Raw genomic sequence first — 20,258 nt, 5'->3', positions numbered from 1 at the left:
CAGCGGAAACTGCTCCAGAGTTATCTGATACCATGGGAGCCTCAATCAGACTCCTCTGGGCTTTCTTCACTGGCCTTGAATCAGAAGATCCAGGGTGTGTCTTCCGATTTAAACAATTGATATGTCACACGGACAAGTAAAAAAGGGTATGTTGAGGCTCTGATGAGACATTTTGAGGTTAATTTAAAAAAACAGTAATGGCAGGGTACAGACATGGAGTATTCTTACAACACAGTCATCACTCTACTGAGCATCAAGTGGCCCCTCAACTACAAAATTTATACAAAAATAGATTATTTAAATCACTAAATCAAAACGGAAGAATGAAGAAAGTGAAATATTAATACACTGACTCAGAGGAGCACCAGTGAAGTAGGAGAAAAAATTTAAGATGAGAAATCCTGGAATTAGAGAAGCTTCTAGCGAGAAAGTGGCGCTACAAACCTTTGGTGCCTTCTGTGATCCTGGGAAATGTGAACTCGCTACCAAATAAGATCGACGAACTGGTTGCGCTGGTGAAAAATGTCAGGACCTACACAGAATGCAGTTTGTTGTGTTTTTGTGAAAAGTGGCTAACAACTAACATCCCAGATGCTAACGTGGAGCTACCCGGGTTTAGCAGTTAGAGCGGACAGAGACGCAAATACCCGTGGGAAGCAGAAAGGAGGTGGACTCACTCTCTATGTCAATACAAGGTGGTGCAACTCTGGACATGTAAACGTTAAAATCTTCTCTTGCTGCAGGGACATCGAACTGTTGGCCATAAGTCTGTGTCCCTATTACTTGCCCAGAGAGTTTGGACACGTCATTGTTGTTATTGTTTACATCCCTCCTCGGGCGGACGTGGAGATAGTGGGTGACATCATCCATTCTGCAGTTGCTAAACTACAAACACAACACCCCAAAGCGCTTGTGCTAATCGCTGGAGATTTTAACCATGTGACGCTGGACAAAACATTACCTGCTTTCTCCCAGTATGTGGATTGTAACACCCGGGGAAATAGGACTATTGACCTACTGTATGCAAACGTTAAAGACGCCATCATCTATATGTTACACGGATCCCTCTCCCACTTGGACAGAGGCAGTGGTGCAGTAACAATTATGTTTCTGGACTTCTCTAGCACCTTCAGCACCATCCAACCTCTGCTCCTTAGGGACAAGCTGACAGAGATGGGAGTAGATTCATACCTGGTGGCATGGATCGTGGACTATCTTACAGACAGACCTCAGTATGTGCGTCTTGTGAACTGCAGGTCTGACATTGTGGTCAGCAACACAGGAGTGCCGCAGGGGACTGTACTTTCTCCGGTCCTGTTCAGCCTATATACATCAGACTTCCAATACAACTCGGAGTCCTGCCACGTGCAAACGTTCACTGACGACACTGCTATCGTGGGCTGCATCAGGAGTGGGCATGAGGAAAAGTATAGGAACCTAATCAAGGACTATGTTAAATGGTGTGACTCAAACCACCTACACCTGAACACCAGCAAAACCAAGAAGCTGGTGGTGGATTTTAGGAGGACCAGGCCCATCCTGGACTCCATGATTATCAGAGGTGACTGTGTGCAGAGGGTGCAGACCTATAAATATCTGGGAGTGCAGCTGGATAATAAATTGGACTGGGCTGCCAATACTGATGCTCTGTGTAATAGAGGACAGAGCCGACTGTACTTCCTTAGAAGGCTGGCATCCTTCAACATCTGTAATAAGATGCTGCAGATGTTCTATCAGACGGTTGTGGAGGGCGCCCTCTTCTACGAGGTGGTGTGCCGGGGAGGCAGCATAAAGAAGGATGACTCACACCTGGACAAACTGGTGAGGAAGGCAGGCTCTATTGTAGGCATGGGGCTGGACACTTTGATATCCGTGGCAGAGCGACGGGCGCTGAGCAGGCTCCTGTCAATCATGGAGAATCCACTGCATCCACTGTCTCCAGACAGAGGAGCAGCTTCAGCGACAGACTGCTGTCACTGTCCTGCTCCACTGACAGAATGAGGAGATCATTCCTCCCTCACACTATGCGACTCTTCAATTCCACCCTGGTGGGGGGGGTAAACGTTAACATTATTCAAAGATATTGTCTGTCTGTATACCTGCATTGTTATCACTCTTTAATTTAATATTGTTCTTTATCAGTATGCTGCTGCTGGAGTATGTGAATTTCCCCTTGGGATTAATAAAGTATCTATCTATCTATCTAATAGACATGCACTACCATGATTTATTTATGCTAACAAAATTGAAATTTCAGTGTTTATTGCGTATTAAATTTATTGTGCGAGTTCATGTATGGAAATGACATGTAGTTTAATTTGTCATTCATGGTTGTCATTAATCAAGGAGAGGTGTTGGCCAGCTTTTGATTAATTTCAGTCACACCAGGAGATGTTCCTGCTATAATTGTATGAAAGGCCTCATTCTTTTTCTTGATGATAGTTTCCCTCACTTCTAGTATCCATTTACTTTTACTTATTTCGTGGACGCCTTAATCCAAGGTGACTTAAAACATTTATGAAACAATTGGCTGCATTTCGTTTGGTTTTCCAACTAGAGCACAGGCAGGTCCAGTGACTTGTTCATGGATACACAGGGAGTCAGTAGTGGGATTTGAACCAACAACCTCAGGGTTTGGAGTCTAAAGCCTTAACGACTCCACCACACTGTCTGCTATCCTCCAAAGATTGCCAGGACTGTCATCATGACCGACATCAACAAACTCCTGTCCAGAGTTCCTTACAGTGGCCTTTACTACAGAGTTCTTGAACATAGTCAGTTCAGACTCTATACTGCATAGATAAAAATGAGTACACTACAGCATACATACTATATCATCAGAGATACTAACTGAGAACAAAATGATCAGGTGATACGGAAAAGACAAGCCTGAGTCAGAACAGTGAGTCAAACTGACAACAGAGGAAATAATTTTTGAAATGAGAAATTAGACAATTTCAAATTCATGAGCCAACCTTCACCAATATGATGTTGTAATAATCACATACCACAAACAATGCTGGGTAAGACCACTATGGACACTACAGACACAATGGCAATAAAATGGCCGTAAGTAAACAAAGATGGAGTTGGAGCAAAAGCAATTGTTATTGCTTTGTTTTAAATTATCATGGATATAATTTTCCATAGCTTTATTTTTTGTTTCTCTTTAGTCATTGCATTTACTTTACCTTTTGATAAGCGAGCACCTGAAAGTGGTTCAATGGAATGGATGCCGCTGCAGTTTTTGGAGTAAATCTTTACTAAAACAACTTGATACTCATGGCAATCAATACATAACTAGGGCTGCAACGATTAGTCGACGTAATTGACGACATCAACTACAAAATATCAATGACGCGGATTATTTTATTGTCGACGCGTCATAAACAGAACCTTCAATAGAGGCTCCAGTCACAAAGAACCACATTGGTTTTTGTAACTGCAATGCACTATATGAACGTCTGGGGGCAGTATCATTTGTTATTGTTTGTCAAGACTGCACACAGTCCTACCAACGAAGAAGAAAGCCTGAGGAGAAGAAGAATGTAGAGGAATATAAACGTGGTTGCAATGGCGAGTTGAATAGAGGAGGGGGAAGGAGGTGGAAAAAAAATTGCGAAAGAAACTTTCTAAAGTGTGGGAGCACTTTACCGAAAAACAAAAAAAAGTTGAACAAAGATTATGCAAAGCGAAGCTTTCTTTTCATGGCAGCACCACCGCGATGCACGAGCATCTGAAACGCAAGCATCCTGGAGCTGTGATGCCGCCGTCTCTTGAGAGGCAAGTTTTAGCGAGTAAAGTTAGTGTTACGTGTTAACGTTGACGTTTGTACTATAATGTAGTGCTGGGCGGTATGACCAAAATTCTATACCACGGTATTTTTCTAAATTATATCGCTTTCAAGGTATTGGACGGTATTTTTTCCCCCCCATGCATGAATGGATGTTAACCACATTTTCCACTGCAATTACTAGCTAAGAATAACCTATTCCACTGTCATGAGAATTGTACATTGTACAAAAATATATTTCAATGTGCAGACAAGTATTAATACAGGTTTGCATGGCCCCATAAAGGGATAGTTTTCAAGGGGGTGGCACTAATGAAGAGAAGGAATCACATTGCATGACAGTCACAGTCAAAATATAGAACCTTTTTATTGAACAATATTTGCAAACAACTTAAACTAAAATTTTGACAACATATTTTCAACCATCCATAGAGGAATTTAGACTTAGTAAAATATTCAGAGGTGCTTGTCAAAAGTTGTATTGCACTGAACAATGTCTTAGAAAAGGAATAAATAGTAAATATTTTTTGTAAATCAACTACACTTTGTTAATGTTAATCTCTGTCCACTGACATGTTAAAGTGCCTTTTTAAACAACTTTACCATCATTAAACTGAATAATATATAAACTAATAAATAATAACATAAATAATAGTGCAATAATAATACTATTACTTCCAAGACTTGCACAGTATTCACCAAATAAAATAAAATAAAACAAGTGCAACTTGGTGACGACATCTTTACCAACTGAACCATCATTAAGGCAAACTGCATTAATATGGGCCTTGCTTCAAGCTAAAGCTACATACATAAATAATAAAACTGCAACTTTCATTTATAATAATATTTGTGGTATAGCCCTACGGAAGTGTATTAGGGCCACAGAAAAAAAAATACGAACACAGTGAAGAAAAAAAAAAAAAACTATATGTTGAGATTAAAGTTGACATTTCCACTTTATTCTCGTAGTTTATTTTGTCATTAAAGTAGAATGTCATAAACTAAACTTCATCCTAAAATCAATGTTTAATTTACTAGATTTTCTCAAACTCCATCATAAGTTATGTAGCACATTAAATGCTTTGTTAAGTGTTCCCCGACCCAGTTGTTAAGCGCTACACTCTTCTTAAACTGACTTCCTCTGCACTAAGAGGCAGTGATTGCCACACAGAATCCATTCACTTCATGATATTCCTGCTCTCTGAAAATGTAGAATGCCAAGATAATTTTTCATGAAGAAATGCATCAAAACAGGTAGTAAACATGCACATGGTAGTGAGGCGGTAGTGCTGCTCCCTCGCAGTAAGGGGTCCCCAGGTGTATGTTCAGTGTAGAGAACTTTATTGCAGGTGTGACGAGGCTCCAAAAAGCTGGATATATGAAAGGGTATCGCACAGGTTTAACCGAAATATTCTGTAAATGTTGGGTTTGTGATCTGGTGGCCGAAGACACAAACACAGAATTCAATGGATGTTCTTCTGAGCTGGCTTTCTTTATTGCATGCGTGCTATCTCTGTCTGACATATTAAACCCCCAGTTCCTATCCTTCCTTTTTCTTTCTCCACATAACCAATTGCCACATGATTAGCGTCCTTGTGAAATTAAAACTAGTTAGAAACTTACACCATGGAGTGTTCTGAACTTAAAAAAATATATATCTTTGTTATACATGTTTAATTATGCCGTCAATTCAGGGTTGCGCCCATCCCAGCAAGCATTGTGTGCAAGGCAAGAGGAAATCCTGAACGTGGCAACAGCACATTGCAGGGTGAATGCGAGCAATACATACACTAGCAGGGTTAATATAGCAGAACAAAACCCCACGTCCTACACGACTTTGAAAGGAAACTGAAGCACGCCGAGTAAACCCACCAGGAAAACATGCAAATTCAAGGCAGGGAACACCCCGGACCCCATTGCTGTGAGGCAGCAGTGCAACCTCCATGCCACCGTGCCCCCAACATGATTAATACATGCTTTAATGCATTTCATCATGAAAATTGTATCAAGTATGTATCTTAGCATTCTAAATGTTCAGAGAGCAGGAATATCACGAAATTAATGTATTCTGCGTGCTGTCTGTGCCTTCTATTAGTGCAAGAGGAAGTCAGTTTAAGAAGCACGTAGCGATTAACATGGCTCCGGGAACACAACACAAAGCATTTTATGTGCTGCATAACTTATGATGGGGTTTGAGAAAATCTGATAAATTAAACATTCATTTTAAGATGAAGTTTAGTTTACGATGTTCTACTTTAATAACAAATTACAAGAATAAAGTCAACATGTCAATTTTAATCTCGACAAATGGTGAGAATAAAGTAAAAATGACAACTTTATTCTCGTCATAAAGCATCGAGATTAAAATAGAAATGTCGAGAATAAAGTCAACATGTCATCACACTATTACACAGTACCCAAGTACATTACACAGTACTGAAAAAAAATACAACTTGGCTTGCAGTTAGGGGTGGGCAGTATGACCAAAATTCTATATCATGGTATTTTTCAAAATTATCCCGGTTTCACGGTATTCAACGGTATTTTTTTCCCCATGCATAAGTGGATGTTAACCACATTTTCCACTGCAATTACTGGCTAAGAATAACCTATTCCACTGTCAAGAGAATTGTACATTGTACAAAAAAAACACTTTAATGTGCACAGAAGTATTAATACAGGTTTGCATGGCCCCATAAAGTGATAGTTTTCAAGGGGGTGGCACTAATGAAGAGAAGGAATCATGTTGCATGACAGTTGCAGTCAAAATATAGAACCTTTTTATTGAACAAATTTTGCAAAAACTTAAACTACAGTGGAACCTCGAGATACGATCACCTCTGTATATGTGAAATTCAAAATACGAGGAAAGTATGAGCGAAAAATTCAGATCTAAATGCGAGCATTGGCTCGCGTAACGAGCCACGAGCCAGGCTGTGGGTATAGCTCGCGGCTTAGCGAGGGGGCGTGGTAGCAGTTGCGAGCCGCGATCTGCAGTGTCTGCGTTTCTCACTTAAGTGCACAGGTGGGAAACTGCCCACATCCATGATTGTTCCTGTGGCTGATGGGCTGCAGCTGCCATGTCCTCCCCGCATATATAGAGAAGCGCGAGCCGGTTAAGGGGGAGAAAAAGTAAAATAAAAGAGAGAGAGAGAGAGAGCGAGAGAGAGCGAGGGGGAAAAAAAAAAAAAAAAAAAAAAAGCAGGCAGGCAGGCTCACTGGCTCGCGTGTAACTGAACAGTGAGCTGAACAGGCGAGCCAAACAGCTGAAGCAGGGTGGTGTAGAGAAGGTCAGCTGCATTAAGAGTGTCTCGCCTGTTGCAGAGCCCGCAGGTGAGACGCTAACAGAGAAGAAGCACCGGGGATTGTCGTCTGTTTTTTAAAGACTGCATCCTTTTGACGTTTTAACCTCGTGTTAAAGGATTGTTATTCTTGTGTATTTTAAACCTCCACTTCACAACTGTTTTAAGGATTATTTATTTAAAGATTTATTGAATGCTCTACTGCACTTTGGACACCTGTTTTGATTCTTTTAATAATCAGTTATATTATTTACCAGTGTTATTTATTAAAGGTAGACTACAGTATATATAATTTATCAGTGTTATTTGTTAGGAAAATTGATTTTTATGTTAATATATTTGGGGTGCGGAACGGATTAACTGGATTTCCATTATTTTCAATGGGGAAGTTTGTTCTAGATACGAGAAATTCGCTATACAAGCTCAGTGCTGGAACAAATTAAACTCGTATCTAGAGGTTCCACTGTATAAATTTTGACAACATATTTTCAACCACCCAAAGAGGCATTTAGACTTGGTAAAATATCCAGAAGTCCTTTTCAAAAGTTGTATTGCACCGAACATGTCTTAGAAAAGGAATAAATAGTAAATATTTTTTGTAAACCAACTACACTTTCTGTTAAAGTTAACAATCTCTGTCCACTGACACGTTAAAAGTGACTTTTTAAACAACTATATCATCATTAAACTGCATAATATTTAAACTAATAAATAACAACAATAAAATAAATAATAGTATTATTACTGACAGTTGCACTATTACTTCAAGCCCAGGTGCATTACACAGTATTCACCAAATTAAAATAAAATAAAACAAGTGCAACTTGGTGATGACATCTATACCAACTAAACCATCATTTAGGCAAACTGCATTAATACGGACTGCAACTTGCATTTATAATGCTATTTGTGGTATAGCCCTACGGAATCATATTAGGGCCATGGTGAAGAAAAAAAAAATACGGACACAGGGAAGAAAAAACGAACTATATGTCGAGAATAAAGTCGACATTTCCACTTTATTCTCATAGTTTACTTCATAATTAAAGTAGAATGTCATAAACTAAACTTCTTCCTAAAATCAATGTTTAATTTACTAGATTTTGTCAAACCCTGTCATAAGTTAATGCAGCACATTAAATGCTTTGTGTTAAGTGTTCCCCGACCCAGTTGTTAATCACTACGCTTCTTAAACTGACTTCCTCCGCACTAAGATGAGAAAGCGATCACCGCACAGAATCCATTCACTTCATTATATTCTTGCTTTCTGAAAATTTAGAATGCTAAGATAAATACTTGATATCATTTTCATGATGAAATGCATTAAAGCAGGTATTACACATGCACGGTAGTGAGGCGGTAGTGCTGCTCCCTCGCAGTAAGGGGTCCCCAGGTGTATGTTCAGTGTAGAGAACTTTATGGCAGGTGTGACGAGGCTCCAAAAAACTGGATGTATGAATGGATATCGCACAGGTTTAACTTAAATATTGTATAAATGTTGGGTTTGTGATCTGGTGGTCGGAGACACGAACACAGAATTCAATGGATGTTCTTCTGAGCGGGCTTGCTTTATTGCACGCGTGCTGTCTCTATCTGACGTACCAAAACCCCAGTTCCTATCCTTCCTTTTTCTTTCTCCACATAACCAATCACCACACGATAAACGTCTTTGTGAAATTAAAACTAGTTATAAACTTAGCCCACGGAGTGTTCAGAACTTTAAAAATATCTTCATTATACATGTTTAATTATGCCATCCATTCAGGTTTGTGCCCATCCCTGAACGAGTCGCCAGTACATCGCAGGGTGAATACGAGCAAAACACACACTAGCAGGGTCAATATAGCATAACAAAACCCCACATCCTACATGACTTTGAAAGGAAACTGAAGCGCCGAGTAAACCCACCAGGAAAACATGCAAATGCAAGGCAGGATACATTCAAGACACCCTTGCTGTAAGGCAGCAATGCAACCTCCATGCCGCCGTGCCCCCACATGATTAATGCATGCTTTAATGCATCTCACCATGAAAATTATATCAAGTATTTATCTTAGCATTCTAAATGTTCAGAGAGCAGGAATATCATGAAGTGAATGTATTCTGTGTGGCGATCGCTGCCGGCGCCTCCTCTTAGTGCAAGAGGAAGTCAGTTTAAGAAGCTTAGGGAACATTTAACACAAAGCATTTAATGTGCTATATAACTTATGACGGGGTTTGAGAAAATCTAGTAAATTAAATATTCATTTTAGGATGAAGTTTAGTTTACGATGTTCTACTTTAATAACAAATGTCGAGAATAAAGTCAACATGTCATCACACTATTATACAGTACCCAGGTAAATTACACTGTACTGAAAACAAATAAAACAAGTACAACTTGGCTTACAGTATTATCCAGTAGTATAGAAACAGTATTTACACATTTGAAAATAATGGTCCACATCCGACCTTTTAAAACCAAAGTATCTCCGGGAAATGGACGCGATTCCTTTTTTTCGGCAAAAGTTCTTTATCGTCAGCTTCAGTTTTGGAATGTTCTCTGTCCATTTTCACCGCGCAATACCTACACTACCACTACCTATTTAGTAGAGTAGCAGTGAAAAAAAGAGCACCTGTGCAACAAATCTGTGTTTAGCGGTTTAGCAGTGAAAAAGGTCCCCACTTGAACAGTTTCCCGCTGCGCCACGTTCCGAATGTCGTTTAGGCAATTTAAACCGGTGTTGCAGTATAAGAAAAATCCTTATCATAAAAAAAATAAACTGTTTTTGGTATGAACTGTTATACCGCCCAGCACTACTTGCAGTATTATACAGTAGTATAGAAACAGTATTCACACATTTGCACATAATGGTCCACATCCGACCTTTTAAATCCAAAGTATCTCCAGACAACAGACGTGACTCCTTTTTCCAGCAAAAGTTCTTCTGTGTCATCATGTTCAACTTTATCATCTGCTACAGCTTCAGTTTAAGAATGTTCTCTGTCCATTTTCACTGCACAACACCTCCACTAACGCATGTACTGTACTTCATTATATGCTTGTTTAGCGGTGTAGCAGTGAAAAAGAGCGCCCACGCAACACCTCTGTGGCATGTGTTTAGCAGTGTAGCAGTGAAAAAGGTCCCCACTTGAACAGTTTCCCGCTGCGCCACGTTCTGAATGTTGTTTAGGCAATTTAAACCGGTGTTGCGGTATAAGAAAAATCCATATCATAACAAAAAAAAAAAAAACGGTTTTCGGTATGAACCGGTATACTGCCCAGCACTACCAATAATCTATTTTGGGCCTGTGAATGCTGAAGCTTCCTGTTGCGTTTGGAGCCAGGCTGCCTGGAGTGAGATCTCTCTATAGATAGACTAATGAAGGTCCTGAGCCATCATTTATAAAGCTTGAGTATACACAAAATGAGACTGAAAATGTGTATATGCCCATTCAAATGGTCGAGATTTACAAAAGAAAACTTCACAGCGGAACAAACTTATATTTAGAGCAGCACTGACCAATGCATACATAATATTTCAGAGAAACTGGGAAATGACGACACCCTTGATCAAGTAGTAAAATGCAATCAAATCAGCTAAATGACGACTTGCAAGCAATGATTCATTTCACAGAGCTGTTCTTATAAGGTGTGTTGAAGTGACAAACATCACACTAGAAAAATGATGACTATGATGTACAGACTGTAATTTAGTTCCCTTTAACACTAGAATTACCAGTCTACGGAAAAACTCGTAGATCCGGCCCACCTTAAAACCGTTCTCACCTCTCTTTTGTCTTCTAAATGTGCCGATTAAGACGAGCGGCAAGTAGCCAGCTATTCCATCCCCCACCGTCGCAGAACGTTCACTAAGTTTTCCCAGCTTGTTTGATTATCTGGGAGTGACTGAACTGCTGGAGTTTTAGAATGGAAATAATAGATCATTACTTGGAATACACGCATTTCAAGCGTGTTTCGTTTCTACAGTAATCTGTGTAAACACATTGCTAAAATAGAAACTTTTTCATATTTTAGTAATAAATATTACAAAATATAGGCATAAACTATAGAATGTGTGAAGCCTGAAGTCCAAACATCAAATAAACACTTTCACAAAAGGTTCAAGGATGCTACAGCACTTTCTGTGGCTTAACACTAAGATTTGCTGACTTGGAGTACAGAAACCTTTCCGTGCTACACAGATTCGAGTTCACTTCCCAGCTTTGGAGAAAGTGTTTTTTTTTTTTTTTCCTCAAAACGGACATAAAATTTTTAAATTGGTATGAACTGTAAATCGTTAATTTTAAAATGTCGATCGCGGTTATTTCTGTTGATTAATTCATGCTTTTTACTTAGAGTCAGAACAGGAGCTTGTTCAGCTTCTGATCTGACTCAAACAGCGCCAGTATAAACTTCACACCCAACCTGACGCTGTTCGTTTTCAAATAATATTGCATTACTTTGACGATGTTTTCTGATTGGTACTATTCGAGTCATAAAATGATTTCTTCAAAATGTCACATATATTTGTCTCTTTTTTTAAAAATGTGTATTGTAGCATGCAGCAACTGGCCACCTGCATGTTCTTGCGCACACTGAATAAGACAGCGCTATATGTAATCATCAGATTCAAATGTTAACAGTTAACAGTTACATAGCACGGAATGGAAATCAGCAGTTCTTAGCATTGCACCACGCAAGCTGTCATATCAACCGCCTACTGTAACTTGCTTTCTTTTTTCTTCGGTTATAGTCTTGAATAAAAGTGCACTTGTTTCGTTATATAGTACTTTTACATCAACATATGTTCCTGTGTTTGAGCTACATGGGCATGCTCAAAAAATACACATGTAATGCCACGAAAAGTGAATGCAGACACTTCAGTTCGCAAGCATTGGTACGACAATGCAGTCACAAGTACACTGCAGAGCTATAGCGCGTCTTTATGTGAAAACAGCAGTCAGATGGGGAGTGTCTGATGATTGCATATAGCACTGAAGTTACTACTCTTTACTATGCTTTCCTCTGCATGTCCTGGAGTACAAAAGAAACAGCATACAGCAACATGTGGGGACTGGCAAGATTGTGGGAAAAAAAACATGTGGTCATATGTATCGTGATACACTGCAGAGCTATAGCGCATCTTTATGAGAAAACAGCAGTGTCAGGTCGGTAGAGAAGGATCCTGAACGTGACTGAGAATGAAAAGTGAATTTAAAAAAAAACAAAAAAAACAAAGCTAACCTTTGCAAATATCATAAATTACACCGGCTGTTACAGACTGAAATCAAATGTATCTTTTTACTCTAAAATAGTAAAAATAAGAACACTTCACTTCTCAAAAGGGAGTCATGCAGGATCGAACTCGTGACCTTCTGATTGCCAGTCAGCAACTGATATTGTTGCGCCAAGGCGGAAGTCATAGTCAATTGGTGTCAATGTCACACACTAAGGCGGATTTTTTTGGCGGTGGCTTTTTTTTTTGTACATTTTGTGAAAGTGTTTCTTTAATATTTGGACTTCAGGCTTCATACATTATATAGTTTATGCCTACATTTTTTTTCATTTGTTACTAGAATATAAAAAACGTTTGTTTTAAAAATGTGTTTACACAGATTACTGTAGAAATGCAACACACATGAAGTGCGTGTGTTCCAAATAACGATTTATTATTTCCACTCTAAAACTCCACTTCACTCCCAGATAATCAATAAAGGCATGAGCTGGGAGAAGGAAGTTCGTTTACGTTCTAAGTCGGTGGGGGGATGGAATAGCCGGCTGCTTGCAGCTTGTCTTTATCAGCACATTTAGATGACAAAAGACGCTGGCGGAGAGGTGAGAACGGTTTTAAGAAGCGATTTAAGGTGGGCCGGATCTACGAGTTTTTTCGTAGGCTCTGGTAATTCTAGTGTTAAGAGTGCCAATGATACGTATTTGCACTAAAAAATTCTGTTGTGTCATCACTTTATATCGGATAGGTGTTGTCACTTTTCAGGGAGCTGGCCGACACCTCAACAGTATCTCGGCTAAGCTTCACTCCATTATGCCTGCTGTGCTGGAAGCCATTAACTGACTGCTGATGCACTACATCCGGTACATACATAACACATGACATGTTTCTGACAGCATAAAATGGCAATCAGTAGCCGTGTCCAGCTCTCCTAACTCAACCGAAGCACTTTACTACACTCATATTATAATAAGGGCATGTAGCAAGACTGAAGCTGCCTTTGTTAACTGTAAGCAGTGACATTTGTCAAAGAAAACCTGTACAGGTAACCCCTGCTTGGTGTCTTATTTTATTTAACATAATGGGAGAACAAGTACAGGCAGGAGGAATGGTCAATCAATCTTCTCTTACTTTCTAAGTCTTTCAAGGGTAACACTCAAATCAGCAGAGCAGTAAAATGAAAGTGTTACAAAGAGGTATTTGTGCTGTGTCCTTTTGATGCACTCCAAAGTCAGAGTCCGTCAGTTCTTACTAATAACACAAGCTCTAATATCATTGGTTACTCCTAGTTGCTAACAGGACATGGCAGGACAGAAATACCTTAAAAAGTCACTATCAACCTGGTCCACTTGGCCGGATGGCTGCTTGTCAGTTTTGTTATCCTTAAACGTTCTTGACCTTAAGGTGCCAAAGTACACTGGCCTCTTCAACTTCTGTACGCTTTATGTGTACAGTCCAGTCAACCACAAGTTCCCTGGTCCATTGTAATTATGACTTGTCAGCCACAGACAAGCCAAGCAGATGTCAAAGCAAGCACACCCTAAAGGAAAGCACTTTTAACTTTATTTCATTTGCTGAAGCCTTACTGTTACTGCAATACTAAATAATAAAACACATTTAACTGTCTTTTTTCTCACTTAGTTCAAACATTTTTGTTATAGTAAGCAGCAAATTATACCTCAGAAGAGTAGAGACTCCAATAAACCCAGTAAGTAATGTAGCTGCTTTGTTCTCGTCTTGTCAGCACACCTACATTACATGCCAGGTGCACACCGAACCAGTGATCCAAATCCAACTTCTGCACACTCCATTAATACACAAGTCATCCAAGAAGTGGCTGACAAACGTCATGTCTCCGTGGCCTCGCTCAACCTGTGATTATTTTGAGGCCAAGTATCTTTGACAGACGCAATGGTGCTGTACGTGGTGAACTGCTTGTTGGGGAAGTAACCTGCTGACCCCTCAGTGTTTCATGTGGCCTGAACTACTCATTATAACAGCAATCATGTCATTACATGTGCCACGTGACAGTGGCTACCCGCTCAGACAGTTTTGCTTACACCTTTCCTGAACCCCAGAGCACAGAGGAGAGGTGTTGTAACTACATGTATGACCTTTCACTCTCAGATGAAGAGCAAAGCCAAGTACTCTTGAATGGAGGTGATGAGGTCTCAAAGCGTCAGGAGGGACGAAGCAGATCTACCAGCTAATGAAGTTCTGCAGCATCCTGACTGCATATGTAGGAGATGGATTAGCAGACTCCATGTGTGAATGGTTCAGGGTGGTGATTAAAATGAGTGCTCACATAGGAATATTTAAAAAGTGATTGTGATTTATTAAAAAAAAAAAAAAGTAAAATTATGTAGAAGTGTGTACGCCAGGTTTTATAAATCTGATTTTTTTGGGTGTACACATTTTCCTGTTTATTTTGGCATGCAGATATTTTAACATTCAATTCTGTGCAGGGAGTTATAAATGCCGTTCCTCGTCTGGTGTGTGGGACTTTCAAAGGCCTGTCACCCTATGTCACCATGTTTTGATCCCATTTCACAGTGGTTTGGAGGTAAAACAGTACAGCACATGAATGCTAACACCTCTTGGTAGAATCATAGTAGGGGACTTAATTGCTTCTGCAAGACCAGGACAGGATGTCATCAATGTAACGGTGAGTTAAAAATTATTATGAAAAAATATGAGAGGAGAATGTTAGCATAGCGAAAGCATGATAGAAGTTAGGTAATGAAAGAAGACAATGAGCAGCAATAAAAGAAATCTACAAGAGAAAGGCTTAAACTGAACAAAACTGGTGTTCTGCACTGGCCAATCAGAACACAGAGCTTTACCTGAAGTCAGCTGATTATTCAAGGAACCCCAGAGACATCAAGGAATTGAACACTCTGGAAAGGAGGAATGAAGTAAAACTGAAGACTGCGCAGAAACTGCAGGAAATGTGTGGTGGAGGTCATTGGACACAAAGGAGGATCAGCAAGTTAATAAAGACAGGGGGTCACAAACTGGACTGTTCAGGTTTAAACAATGTATTCAGGAATGATGAGAAGTCTAACTGTTATTACTTAAGATGAGAGTGTTTGTGCGTTTTTGGGGACTTAAAGATTAGACCACACTGTTAGGAGAAATCAGAGCAGAAATAAAGGATTCACAAAATGTACATTTGTATAACACTAACTAAAAGACAGGTTTAGAAAGTTTACATAATTTTACAAACTATAATGGAAGAACAAAAATTCCTAAAATATGTAAAAAAGTAGTGAAATTGTTCTTTACTGCTTAATCTTGTTTGAAATCTTGTCTACGTTTGTCTTAAAAAAAAAAAAAAAAAAAAGAGAACAAGACAGCACTCTCGGGCCCATAACCCTGACCCTAAAACGTACTCATTTTTATTTATCACTTACTTTTTTCAGATGATGTTTTAGGTGGTGGCTGAGATGAAATTTCTTCAGTACCTTTTATGTCAGACTGTAACGATTCATCTTTTACATTGACAGAAAACTCTGGAGATGAAAGGTGTCTGCTTTGAGAAGAGACTAACCCGGTCACTGCTCCATCTTGATGTTCATAATGAAGGTCATCTTCCTTGACGCTCTCCATACTCCTATAGTTGTGTATCTCACTGCTGATACACTTCTCTTCATCCTCCTCTTTTAAACACACTGACCCCAGTTCACGGTCCTCTTCCTTGATGTCCAGACTCTCCTGTTTGGGGTGGACACTCTCCCAATCACAGTCCTCCTCCTTAATATTTATGGTCCTCTCCTCCATGATATTCAGGTCAGCCTCACACGTCTCCTCTTTCACATCCATTTAAACGTTACAGTAAATGGCAGATTTTTCCTTTTGTCTGTAGATAAAAACAGAATTCAATTCAATTAAAACTGATCTAAAGATATTTGATGTTTATAACATCCTCTCAGTTAAAGCTGATGTCAAGTCAGACAGTTCTTAGCAAGTTGACAGTAACTCATCACTTTTCATATCAAATGAGGTGTAAAGTGAGTTTGAGAATGAACAGAGGGTCAAACAGTGTAGAAGAAGGAGGCCATTTTGTACAGTTGTGTGTCAACAGTATTCACTACTCTGATTAAACATTCAGTACTATTGGAGTCCCAGAATTGTGTTATCAGTTAATGTTTAGGAAGGTTAATACAAGTTAGGCCTCAGGATTATGTTAAGAAACGGGGCAAATGAAACAGGAGGTTAAATAAAGGGTTTGGGGTCTGCAATCTTAGGATGATGTCACACTGGATGACTTATCCAGCAATTTTAAGTGATAGCCTTCATTTACATAATCTTAGGCTCTGTCCACACAGACATCTGAACTGAGCGTTTTTCTGCTGTCTAGCGTCAGGTGAGTGCAGATTGAATGTCGAACATTTTTCTGTTCGCTGCAGTGAATCAGACCATCCACACAGGTTTTCACCATTTACATTTGGTCAGATGCGTGTTTCGGATGGCATCAATTTCTACCAAAATCCCAATGAACACGAATAAAATGATAGTATTGCATTTACATGTCATTCATTTAATGTTCTTGAGGACCGGATATGTCCCATGATTACATGTATGTACATATGTGTGTACACCCATATATACAATGTGACAGGCAGCCTTAGCCATTACCCGGCCAAATGCCAGCTGAATCAAAGGACCAGGGGAGAGACAGGAGGAAGGACAGAGATAGAAAAAGAGAAGTAGAAGAGGACAGTGCTTTGGTGCTGTGTTTGCACAGTGTTGCTGTTGGGGATGAAAGTGGAACTGAGGGTCGGAACATTGAATGCTGGCAGTATGACTGGTAAAGGGAGAGAGTTAGCAGATATGATGGAGAGAAGGAAGGTTGATATATTGTGCATACAAGAGACTAAATGGAAGGGGAGTAAGGCCAGGTGGATCGGAGGTGGATTCAAATTGTTCTATCATGGTGTGGATGGGAGGAGAAATGGAGTAGGAGTTATTCTGAAGGAGCAATATGTCAAGAGTGTTTTGGAGGAGAAAAGAGTGTCAGACAGAGTGATGATTATGAAGCTGGAAATTGGAGGTGTGATGGTGAATGTTGTTAGTGCATATGCCCTGCAAGTTGGGTGTGCGACGGATGAGAAACAATATTTCTGGAGTGAGTTGGATGAGGTGATGGACAGTGTACCAAAGGGACAGAAAGTGATGATTGGAGTGGATTTCAGTGGACATGTTGGTGAATGGAACAGAGGACATGAGGAGGTGATGGGTAGGTATGATGTCAGGGAGAGGAATAAAGAAGGTCAGATGATAGTGGATTTTGCCAAAATGATGGACCTGGCTGTGGTGAATACATATTTCAAGAAGAGTGAGAAACATAGGGTGACGTACAAGACTGGAGGAAGATGCTCACAGGTAGATTATATCCTATGCAGAAGAGTCAATCTGAAGGCGATTGAAGACTGCAAAGTGGTTGCAGGGGAAAGTGTAGTTAAGCAGCATAGGATGGTGGTCTGTAGGATGACGTTGGAGATCAAGAAGAGGAAGAGAGTGAGGGCAGAGCCAAGGATCAAATAGTGGAAGTTGAAAAAGGAAGACTGCAAGGTTGAGTTTAGGGAGGAGGTGAGACAGGCACTGGGTGGCAGTGAAGAGTTACCAGACAGCTGGGCAACTGCAGCAGATGTAGTAACAGTGACAGCAAGAAGGGTGCTTGGTGTGACATCTGCACAGAGGAAGGAGGAAAAGGAAACCTGGTGGTGGAATAGTAGACAAGAATACAAGGAGATAAGGCGCAAGGTGAAGAGAGAGGGGGCGAAAGCTAAAGAAAAGGCATATGATGAGTTGTATGAGAGGTTGGATTCTAAGGAGGGAGAAAAGGACCAGTGGGCTACAGAGGAACCGAGCTGGGAAAGATGTGCAGCAGGTTAGAGTGATAAAGGATAAAGATGGAAACATACAAGCGAGGAAGGGGTGTTGAGCAGATGGAAAGAGTACTTTGGCAGGCTGGATAATGTGGAGATAATAAATCAGGAAGTGCAACGAATTAGCAAGGAGGAAGTAAGGACAACTATGAAAAGAAATAAAAATGGAAAGGCCATTAGTCCACATGACATACCTATGGAAGCATGGAGATGTTTAGGAGAGATGGCAGTGGAGTTGTTAACCAGATTGTTTAATGGAATCTTGGAAAGTGAGAGAATGCCCGAGGCCTAGAGAAGAAGTGAACTGATGCCGATATTTAAGAATAAGGGGGATGTGCATGACTGTAGTAACTACAGGGGGATAAAACTGATGAGCCACAGCATTAAGTTATGGGAAAAAGAAGTCAAAGCTAGGTTACGAAGAGAGGTGATGATTAGTGAGCAGCAGTATAGTTTCATACTAAGAAAGAGCACCACAAATGCGATGTTTACTCTGAGGATGTTGATGGAGAAGTATAGAGAAGGCCAGAAGGAGTTGCATTGCATCTTTGTGGACCTGGAGAAAGCATATGACAGGTTGCCACGAGAGGAGTTGTGGTATTGTATGAGAATGTCGGGAGTGGCAGAGAAGTATGTAAGAGTTGTACAGGAAATGTCTGAGGAAAGAGTGATAGTGGTGAGGTCTGCAGTAGGAGTGACGGTCAGTAGGAACAAGACAGAATACATGTGTGTAAATGAGAGGGAGGTCAGTGGAATGGTGAGGATGCAGGGAGTAGAGTTGTTGAAGGTGGATGAGTTTAAATACTTGGGATCAACAGTATGTACGTGGCGAGAGAGGACATGCAGGTGATGGGTGTAAAAGAACAAGATGCAGAGGACAGAAAGATATGGAAGAAGATATGGAAGAAGATGATCCACTGTGGCGACCCCTAACAGGAGCAGCTGAAGGAAGAAGAATTTTGCAAAACCCAGCTAATGAGCTGAGCTGGTCCCTAATAGCCCCATCAGAAGCTAGTGTGGTCCAAATACAATAACCTCAGTCTTACTCTGATTGAAATTCTATACAATTACAACCATCCAATGTTTGACATCATCATAACATTTATGTAGTGAAGTTAAGGACTCCTTAGTCATAGGTACAGTGCATCCGTAAAGTATTCACAGCGCATCACCTTTTCCACATTTTGTTATCTTACAGCCTTATTCCAAAATGGATTAAATTCATTTTTTTCCTCAGAATTCTACACACAACACCCCATAATGACAACGTGAAAAAAGTTTACTTGAGATTTTTGCAAATTTATTAAAAATAAAAACATTGAGAAAGCACATGTACGTAAGTATTCACAGCCTTTGCCATGAAGCTCAAAATTGAGCTCAGGTGCATCCTGTTTCCCCTGATCATCCTTGAGATGTTTCTGCAGCTTAATTGGGAGTCCACCTGTGGTAAATTCAGTTGACTGGACCTGATTTGGAAAGGCACACACCTGTCTATAGAAGGTCCCACAGTTAACAGTTCATGTCAGAGCACAAACCAAGCATGAAGTCAAAGGAATTGTCTGTAGACCTCCGAGACAGGATTGTCTCGAGGCACAAATCTGGGGAAGGTTACAGAAAAACTTCTGCTGCTTTGAAGGTCCCAATGAGCACAGTGGCCTCCATCATCCGTAAGTGGAAGAAGTTCGAAACCACCAGGACTCTTCCTAGAGCTGGCTGGCCATCTAAACTGAGCGATCGGGAGAGAAGGGCCTTAGTCAGGGAGGTGACCAAGAACCCGATGGTCACTCTGTCAGAGCTCCAGAGGTCCTCTGTGAAAACAGGAGAACCTTCCAGAAGGACAACCATCTCTGCAGCAATCCACCAATCAGGCCTGTATGGTAGAGTGGCCAGATGGAAGCCACTCCTTAGTAAAAGTCACATAGCAGCCTGCCTGGAGTTTGCCAAAAGGCACCTGAAGGATTCTCAGACCATGAGAAAGAAAATTCACTGGTCTGATGAGATAAAGATTGAACTCTTTGGTGTGAATGCCAGGCGTCACGTTTGGAGGAAACCAGGC

At 40.3% G+C, this 20,258-nt stretch overlaps 2 protein-coding genes across 51 annotated transcripts in view; both read right to left on the bottom strand.

The window, feature by feature from the left end:
• Positions 1-20,258, bottom strand: part of LOC114645182 (NACHT, LRR and PYD domains-containing protein 3-like) — a 913,740-nt gene that overhangs the window by 663,110 nt on the left and 230,372 nt on the right. The window lies entirely within an intron of this gene.
• Positions 1-20,258, bottom strand: part of LOC114643392 (zinc finger protein 271-like) — a 76,731-nt gene that overhangs the window by 54,275 nt on the left and 2,198 nt on the right. The window contains exon 2 of the mRNA XM_051921676.1: positions 15,725-16,170. Coding sequence (XP_051777636.1) covers positions 15,725-16,133 — 409 coding nt within the window. The 5' untranslated portion in view covers positions 16,134-16,170. The remainder of the gene's footprint in view (positions 1-15,724; positions 16,171-20,258) is intronic.

Source organism: Erpetoichthys calabaricus, assembly GCF_900747795.2.
Source record: "Erpetoichthys calabaricus chromosome 1 unlocalized genomic scaffold, fErpCal1.3 SUPER_1_unloc_22, whole genome shotgun sequence".
Classification (NCBI taxonomy): Eukaryota; Metazoa; Chordata; class Cladistia; order Polypteriformes; family Polypteridae; genus Erpetoichthys; species Erpetoichthys calabaricus.
The sequence above is the reverse complement of the archived record's forward strand: the minus strand, read 5'-3'. Positions and strand labels throughout refer to the sequence as shown.